Source organism: Sinocyclocheilus grahami, unplaced genomic scaffold (genome assembly GCF_001515645.1).
Source record: "Sinocyclocheilus grahami isolate Dianchi unplaced genomic scaffold, SAMN03320097.WGS_v1.1 scaffold698.1, whole genome shotgun sequence".
NCBI classification, from domain to species: Eukaryota; Metazoa; Chordata; class Actinopteri; order Cypriniformes; family Cyprinidae; genus Sinocyclocheilus; species Sinocyclocheilus grahami.
The window spans coordinates 139,032-149,131 of record NW_015505877.1 but is presented as its reverse complement, the minus strand read 5'-3'; the positions used below and the strand labels follow the sequence as shown (position 1 = coordinate 149,131).

Here is a 10,100-nt window from a genome sequence, read left to right as displayed (position 1 = left end):
TATACCAAGTACAGTATGTGTCTTGTTTGTTACCACATAATACCACATTTTTCCATAGGTGCTACACATTTACCATGTACATATCATTAGTATGTACAGTTATGTGTCTTATTAGTTACCATATACGGATACTGTAAGGATGTGCCTGTTTGTACCCACTTGTCCGTAAGTACTACATATTTACCATGTATATACATTAGTAAGTACATTAAAGTATCTAATTAGTTATCATGTACGGGCACTACCTGTAAGTACCCACACTTGTCTGTATGTACAAACAAATTACCATGCATGTACGACTGTTAAGTACAGCAGTGTTTTTTATTTTTTACCATGTACATACACTCCAGGTAAGTACCTTGTGTTACCACTCATTTGCCTGTAGGTACAAGATATTTGCCATGTATGTACCAGGGAAGTACACGTACTGTAAAATAAAGTGCTACCACTATGACTATATGACTACAATAGTTTGTTAATAAATTTGGGGTTACTTCAGGATAACTGGGACATTTTTTCCTAGTCATCTCAACGACAAAAAGGGAAGGTAAGACATTTACCTGAATTCACCCCTATAAATGCTTTATTACTGTATACTTATTATAAAATGTCACAAAAAATAACACTCTCTATCTCTATGAACATGTTTGTTTATTATAAGTGTGTAAGTATGTGTTAGGGAATGTTTGTACATGTGTGTATGTTTGTAGATCTTACCTTCTTTTTGTCCCTCATGGAGCCTTTCCCTCTCACCATGATCTTACATCCTGTCTCTGCTTCCAGCTGTTTGGCTGTGAGCCCCCGCGGGCCCAAGATCCGGCCCACAAAATTAAACTGCAACACACAAACACACACATCTCACTCACTGCATCTGCGTCTGGATGGAGCAGTATAATACATACGCTTTAGCATTTGACAAGTCACAGTTTGCATCAACAATACTATAAAATTTACATTTCATGTTACTTTCGAATTTCTTCACTATAGTGTAAAGTATCAGGTTATTATGTAGCATTATTATGCAGGGGGCATTACACATACTATTCTTAAGTTTGATGTTATTAATAATGTAATTCCTAATTTCTAAAGCACACACACACACACACACACACACACACACACACACTCCTACTTTGGCTCCTGAATGCTTATCACACTCAGTACAAGAATTATAATTACCATTTTTAAGCCCTTCTTAGTCTTGCACCACAATATTTAGTTGATCTGAATCATGCTCATTCTTCTGCTTTCTACTCTTAGGCCTTCTGGAGACAGTTTATTAACACTCTCTGAAAAAGGTAGAAAAGCTGTCTTTGGGGCTGTAACAAAACTTACTAAAATGTACCATCTAGGTACTAATATGTATATTTTAGGTAGTAATATATACTTTTAAGGTACTAATATGCTCCTTTTTTTTCGGAGAGTGAATGTTCCTTCATTGGATGGATGGTCTTTCAGTGTCTTGACCCCTACAGTAGTACATACTGGAAATCTCTCCTCCAGCATCTCAGTGAAACTGTATCTCAACCACCTTCAGAAAGCAATTGAAAACGCATCTGTTTACTCTGGGTTATTGAAATGTTTATGCATTGTCCTTAGGTTCATGAAAAGTGATATATACAGTATATATAATGAATAATGATGTTTTATAATAATATAATAGTTTTTTATATAGAATATATTTTAAATTATAAAATATATTTTACAATGTTTTTATGTTAGATTATTACAGACTACCATTATGATTGATTTTCATTTCAAGTAGATTTTCATGTATAGTTTTGTATTTTCTGGGAGTGTTGAATTCAAAGTTTGTCAAGCTTAATTTAGTGCTTCATCAAAAATCACTTCATTATTGCACATTAATCATCTCTCACTTCTGAGACCGTAAATTCTGATATGGCTACAGGCTAATACTGTGTCCGCACTAAATATATGTACATAAAATGCAATGTTCGTGTTCATTTCTAACCCTGGCTAAGTTCAAAAGTGATCCCAGACATGCGAGTTAGGTGATGGAATTCAGCAGAACTGTGTGAATGAAATTCCCTGGGAGGTACTTTATTTGAGCAGGCTGCCTAAGTGTTATCGTGGAGCTCATCAGCCCGGGACTCAGACAATGTGCAGAGAGCAGCAGCCGATAGCCTCCTATATGCCCGCGCCTCCTCTAGGCCTTCACTGATAAGATAAGAGCCACCAATTGTTTACCTAATCGATCAGGTATCAGCACTGACCCGACGGCTGTCGGTCAAAGGCTCTGGTCAGGTCTGTAGCTGGAGAACTGACATGCAAATGTGAGTGAGTTTGTGTTACAGTTACAATAACATTGTGTTACAGTTGCAATATCAGACCAACTCTGAATACACTATTATTAAAAAGTTTGGGGTCGGTTAGATTTTCTTTTATATTTTTTAAATAAGTTTCTCATGCTCACCAAGGCTGCATTTCTTTTTAAAATAAATGTAAATAAATAAAATAAATAAATGTCAAAAATACAGTAACAAGCAGTAATAATGTGAAATAACTGTTTTCTATTTGAATATATTTTCAAATGTAATTTATTCATGTGATGCAAAGCTGAATTTTCAGCATCATTACTCCAGTCTTATCACGTGACCCATCAGAAATCATTCTATGATTTGCTGCTCAAGAAAAATTTCTGATTATTATCAATGTTTAAAATAGTTGTGCTGCTTAATATGTTTGTGAAGACTGTACATCCCCCCCCCCAAGATTCTTTGATGAATAGAACGTTCAGAAGAACAGCATTTTTTTTAAACAGAAATATTCTGTAACATTATAAATGTCTTTGTCATTTTTTGATAGATTTAATGCTTAATTGCTGAATAAAAGTATTCTTAAAAAAATACTGATTGACTTTTCAAAGTAATGCATTACATATGTCAGTACAGTAAGCACATTAAATAATATTAACTCTGATAATATGGTTTAAATTAAAAAAAAGTAACAATATTTGACCTGTTAATTCAGATTATGTAACATGCAACTCAATAACCCCAGAACACAACCCACAATTATTTCTGCATACTTCATCATCTTGTGCATTGTATGAAACTGTACAGTTTTATCTTTCTTTATTTATTCTATAGATTTTAGGAAATGTGCATGTTGCATCTCTTTCTCTCCTTTAGGGAACTCAGTGTGACGTGCAGCAGTGCGACGTGCAGTGTTTTGGAGGCATGCAGCTTTGCGTTCTTAAAAATCCCATTTTACACTACAGGCCTCCTGCTCTAATCAATAAGCCTTCGGGGCCCACTTTATCAATGTGTTTGGTATTCTGATGTTACGCTCTTTTCACATGACTGACTCCATGCATAATCGACTACTGGTAAAACATCGTCACTGAGTATGTGTTTGTGCAGTTTTTATTTTTTTATTCTGGCTCCCTTCATCCCTGTCCAAGAGCCTTGCAGATATGAATGAAAAAAAAGCAATTAAATTTTACTTGGAGGCACATAGCACAAGGGCGTGCATTACATTTGTATGCGTGTGTGTTCACCCTTCAAATAAAAGGTGTGTGTGTTTATTTCTGCATCTACATAAAAAAGATGACTGTCACTCCATCTTTTTTTAATTAATAAACCTATTACAATATACATATGGCACTTTTTACATGCGAGTCAATCATTTTTATATTAAAGTGTTTAATGTCTAAGAACACACAGTCAAGATTAAAAGCTGTCATTTCCACTGTACGTTCATGTTTGCATATATGAGTGACATGCATCCATACAGTTCTGACGCTCCTATATGCAGCGGCTTCCTACTTTCCACTACCTTGAAAAGTAAAACTTCATCAAATATCAAATATTCTAGTGTCATGAAATAAAGATCTGATCTTGATCAATCTTCTATGTGGTTTTGACCACGTGTGATGGGATTTGTGTGGAATTTGGTATATAATGGTAATGTCATTTTGGACAAATTTCCTGCTTTAACACTTATAAAATAAAATGAATTCATGATATGTAACTTTGCTTTTACTTCCTATTTCAGTTTGAGATGCGAAGAAATTACCATTGCCAGTCACAGAAGAGGCAATGGAAGCTGACCCTCCTGTAAAATGAACAATTAAAATTATCATGAACAATCACTTTACTTATGAATGTGCATGCAATGCAATAAATATATATATATATTTTTTCTTTCATGCACAGTCAAACCCAGGTTTAAGTCACTGCACAAGTGCCAGAGAAAGTTAACAAGATCCTCTGATTAGTAAAATAACCATTTAGAATTGCTATTCAAATGATGCAATATAATTTGTTTCCATCCAAAATGCTTGCACAACATGGAGAATAAATTAAATTTGCACAATATTCTAAAACAGCAGTGTATCAAATACTTATTTGCCCCACTGTATATACATATATAATTATCAGAAGTAAACCAGTATCAGTATCGCTAGTGTGTTATTGGGCCTGCTTGTGGTTAATGCAACAGGTAAAGAGAGACTTTAGTTAAAATATCAGTTTTAAAACACTGAATAAAAGGGCCACATGTAAATATGCCATAACAAGGATGTATTACAAGATAATGCACTCCTTGCAGGTTACTTGATATTTATATACATATGAGCCTGCCTGGAAAACACCCTCATAGACCGGAAATAACAAGCCCTTTCAGAAACCAAGCCAGCGCAAAGGTCATGTATGTTCAGAGCCGCTGTCGCTATGTGATGGAAAACTGCTCGGTATACCAAATCAAAGTCTTTTCTTCAGGCCTGCACAGGCGAGTTTCCAAGGTGCCCTTGAGAATGAGTAATCAGTGGAAGGGACTCCAGAAGGAACGGCTTCACTCCGAAAGCAGCAGGCGCAAATTATACATCCGCGGTCTCCCTGCTGTATTCACACATCTGCCGGGATTACACACACAGCTCTCCGTAGCGGCTCACAGACGGTCGGATGACCTCCGCTCTCCGTCTGGATTATGTGACGCTGGGACCTGGTGAGAGCACTTGAAAACAGACACATACGGACTGATCTGAAAAAACTCGCTTTTACTCAGCTGCTGGGTTTCAGAGATGCTGGCGAGTATCCCCTGATGGGAAAAATCTGCTGCAGTGTCCTTCACATATAGTGATTTGAGCTTGGACTGCATATGAATCTATAAAATCTCATAAAACTTATCCAACATCTCTAATCTTTTAAACTTTTAATGATGAATTCAGTGGGTTCATTAGTGGATATCCATCAAGTCAATATATCATCTAATTCTGAAGCTATTCAGAAAGATGACATTAAACAGTATTCGCATCACATTGATTTAATTGTTGACAAAATGACATATATTGAAATGTAATAGTATCCACCCACTTTTTCACTGGTATTTAATATCTTGGTTTCGGGAATATTTCATGTTTTTATAAAATGCAAAAAAAATAAAAAACTACAAAAGTGACTCATTCCATAAAGCATTGCAAATTACATAATTAAATCAGAAATTAATACTTTTATTCAGCAAGGATGCTGTATATGTAAATTATTCATGTGATGGCAAAGCTGAATTTTCAGCAACCATGAGAAAATTATTATTTTTTGTTTAATATTTTTGTCGAAACCATGACACACCATTTAAAAGTTTTGGGTAAGATTAAAAAAAATAAGAACACATTTTAAAATATTTATTTCAAATAAATGCTGTTCTTTTGAACTTTCTATGCATCAAAGTATCCTGAAATAAATGTTTCATGCTTTTCACAAAATAAATAAATAAAGCAGCACAAACGTTTTCTACACTGATAATAATCAAAAATCTTTCTTGAGCAGCAAATCAGCATATTAGAACGATTCTTGAAGGATCATGTGACACTGACGACTGGAGTAATGATGCTGAACATTCAGCTTTGCATCAGAAGAATAAATTACATTTTAACATATATTCAAATAGAAAAAAGTTTTTAAAAGTTTTAAATTTTAAATTGAAATAATATTTCACAATATATAATAATTTTTGTATCAAATAAATGCAGCCTTGGTGAGCATAAGAGACTTAATAAAAAACATTATAAAATCTTTTAAATGGTAGTTTTGCATTCATAAGTTCAAATACACCCTCCAGAATCTACAAAATGTTCATGGAATACCATTAAAATGAAAAAAAAAAATTTAATATAAAATTTAAACATCAATTAAATATGTTTCAGGTTTATATGTTATCAATTCGAGAAGATGAATGGGATTTTGCCTGGAACCCTTTTTGTGCTCTATATTCAGTGAGAAATAATGTAATAAAGTAAGATGGACCAGAAATGTATTCAACTGCATTTGACGGAAGAGGGTGAAAAGGGTGTTGATTTTAATGTTATTTTCTCAAAAAAGAAATTGTTTTAAGGGGCAAAAAAAGTACATTTCAATATGAAATGCACTGATGAATCATCCCGAATAAGATCAGGGACATTTCTTAAGAAAGTAAATGGGATCAATTTGGATTTCATTTTGACTGTAGGATGCTTTGAGAATACAAACATTTGATTCTGAAACCTTAAACTCCCATTTCACAAATATTGCTGCTGTATATCCCATCAGTCTGTCTTCCCAAAAAAGACAAAAAACAGGAAGTGAAGCCGCCACACACAGACTCTACGTCTTCTCAAGCACAGCGCACACCAAAAGCGTAAGTGACAGCAGCGTCTCGCCTACCTGAATGGATGCAACACTTCCCCACCTCTCAACTCACCGGCTGTCACCCGAAGCTCTCCTATCAAACGCACACAATCTCACGCTCTTGTACCTGCGCCTTTTGTGTGGGCCTGCTCCTGCTGTGCATCTCACAAAGCTCCTTTGATGCTTTGATGAATGTCTGCATGCAAGTGTGTGAAGAGGGCTGTGCGAGTGTCTAGGTGTGTTCTTGTAGAGAGTGACGAGAAGAAAAGATGAATTAAATTTTCATCTTCCTCGCTGTGAGGTGATGTCAGGGCAATGGATGGATGCACGTAACATTTGTTTGCGTGAATAGGTTAGCGTGAGATGTGTCTTTTTGTGTGGGAGGTGCTGTCGGGGTGATGCTGTACAGAAGTGAAGACACATAGGCCAGTGTGAACTAACTAAAGCATATCAGTGTGAACTCTTAAAAATAAAGGCTAAAATGTTAAAATGTTCTTCACATGAAGAAAAAACATGGCTCCTTTGAGAACTGTGCACTGAAAGGTACTTTGAGGAACCCATAATGATTCTTCACTCTTAGAAATAACAACGTGATCTCATGATAATTCGTATGTATTTGACGTAAAATGTGGTTCTACAAAATTTACATTTACATACGTTTTTACAGGCACTAAAATGTACAATACTGACGTATTTACAGCATCAAATTTCCGGATCAGACTACACGATTTTAGCCCAATTTAGCCGTAGGGTGTCGTGGGGTTTCGTAAACGACAATGGGCGTCGGGACGCAAGATTCCATAGTTTCAGCACGGGTAGTGTGTCATAGTGGATGACAACCGATTCCGCGTCTGCGATGCTTTACGACATCACGACAGAAAGACTAGCATGTTTAATTTTTTTTCTGTCATCCACGACAAGTTCTGTCACATTGGTGACGTTGACCAATAGCAGCAGAGAAGCTCTTTCATACACAGGTTTCAAACATGGCGAAACAAAAGAGAGATGATGGTGCTGCTAGGTGGAATTATTAGATGGAGGAAAGGTTCATGGAGCTGTGGCAACAGTACTCCAGCCTGTATGATGTATCATCGAGGGACTACCACGACAGAACAAAGAAAGAAAAATGCTGGCGAACTATAGCGGAAGCGCTTAAGCAATGTTTACACTCTTGTTTTCGGAAGTCAGTCGCTAGTTCCGCCTTCTCGATGACATCACGCGCGTCCTTAAAGACGGCACGCGATGAATGGTCGGGAAGCAACGTGTAGTCTTACACGTTTCTTGTCCACGATATGATAAGATTTTAGGAGTCAAACTCGTGTAATCTGACACAGTGAATATCGTGACCAACAAAATTATCGTGTAGTCTGAACCCGGCATAAACGTACAAATACTAACGTATTTTCAGCATTTAAACGGACAAAACTAATGTATTGACGACATCTAAAAATGAATCATTATGAAATTGCGGCATTCATTTTATTGTAGTTTTTTAGTTGTCATATCAATGGCATTATGTTTTCAATTGCATTATTAAATTGTTTACTCGTTTACTTAATATGAAATAATATTTCGTTCTGTTCTGTTAGATTTCTGCTGCCAGCTCGTTTCCAAGAATAGGCCAACATAATTTTAAACAAGACTTCGCTTTAAACCCTTAAAATAAATACAATTTCTGCAATCGTTTAACCATCCATGTAATATTTACTTTGTTTGCCATGGGCCTCCACAAACTGGCGTTTTCTCTGACATGCTGTGACTGACAATAGAACCATAAAATACACCAAAAACGCAACATAATTACGAAATGAAACAATTTTATTTGTGCGCTGTAATCCAAATCTTCAGAATCCATACGACTTCGAGGAACAGAACCAAATTCAAGCCTTTATTCGGCGATCTTCATTCTCCATCTCGAGCAGCGAGTCCAGCCAGCGACCGTAAGCATCAAAGCCCACGCTGACTGACGCGCTCTTTACAAATTCAAATGTTAATGCTTCAAGCGACAGGTTCTACGGCAGGATAATCGAATGCTCATTGGCACTCGCCTGCATTCGTCACAGATTGCGACAAGCTGTGTTTCTGGTGAGGTGTGTTTGAATGATGCGCGCGCGCCTTCACGGAGTGGATCGGCAAAATTATCTGAATAATATTTTTAGTGATTAACAACATATATTCTGCTCTACACCTCACAAACCTACTGTATTCCACCAGAGAGGACTGCAGCTGCAACAAATCGTCATTTGGATTACTTTTGGTACTGCTTTTGACATTTTTGCAATAAATAAATTATTGTAATTGCTTTTACCAGTCTGTAATGTTTTTCTTATACTGTACAGAAATAGTTATGTTTAGTTTTAGAGGTAGGAGTGGGATTAGCGACTATAAAAATATTTTTAGTGCTATATTGTTACTAAAATGGTTATTTTCCTGTATATTTCGATCAATTGTATCCTTTTATATTTGCTATAAAATGGGTAGGTTTAGGTTTGGGGGTAGGTTAAGGAGTCTAAAAACCGAAATCGCTTATTGATAAAATGATAAAAAAAAAAATTGATACGAATATATTAATGATATAAAACATACGAAAATATTTTAAGTTTTTTAGCTAAAAATACGTAGCGATTTGTACGTTTTAAACGTTGAAATACGTCTAAATTGTATGTTTTAGCATCAATAAAAACTTACAAAAATTTACGTTTTGTGCTTGAAAATGTTACGTATTAATGCCTACGTATAAACAATGAGACCAGGCTGGAAATAAAGTTTGAAAAGGTGTTTTTTTTTTCACAGTGATGTGATTGAAGAACCTTTTTTGAAGAACCTTTTGTCCACTGGAAAGGTTTTATGGCTGTTACAGGTTCTTCATGGAACCATGCCAATAAAGAATCTTTATTTTTAAGAGCATTCTATGGTATCACTGTGAAAACCCCCTTTTGGAGACTTTATCTTTAAAATATTATTGTACACTCAAAGTACTTTTTTGGCATTGATGGTTTCATGAAGAACCTTCAACATCTTCATTGCACAAAAGGTTCTTTATAACGGAAAAAGGTTCCTTAGATCATTAAAATTATTCTTTTAAGAACAGTTCACTGAAAGGTTCTCTTGGGAACCCAAAATGTTTCTTCAGTGGCATCGCTGTGAAAACCCTATTTTCTTTTGTGTTTCACTGAAGAAGAAAAAAGTCAGTTTTGGAACAATATGAGGATACATAAATGGTTGCCTAAATATCTTTTTTTTTTTCCATTAAGTTCTGCCCTTATAGAAGCTGCAGAAGATACTTACATGTTTCCCAGATTTCAAATTCAAATTCAAATTCAAAAAGTTTTCACCTCCAGGTTCTTAATACATCGTGTTTTCTTCTGGAGCATCAGTAACTACTTGAAATTTTTGTAATAATTGCATTTAAGTATCTCAGTTGTAGCGTCTGGACCACTCCAACACACAATATATATTTTGTTAGCTAGATTT

General features: G+C 35.5%; 1 protein-coding gene across 5 annotated transcripts in view; it reads right to left on the bottom strand.

Annotated features, from left to right (window-relative positions):
- Nucleotides 1-10,100, bottom strand: part of LOC107559772 (protein quaking-like) — a 106,082-nt gene that overhangs the window by 45,528 nt on the left and 50,454 nt on the right. For all 5 annotated transcript variants that reach the window (XR_001605658.1, XM_016243723.1, XM_016243725.1 and 2 more), the window contains exon 3: nucleotides 718-834. Coding sequence is in view for 4 of the 5 variants with exons in the window: in XM_016243723.1 (XP_016099209.1) it covers nucleotides 718-834 (117 nt within the window). In the remaining variant the exon portion in view is untranslated. The remainder of the gene's footprint in view (nucleotides 1-717; nucleotides 835-10,100) is intronic.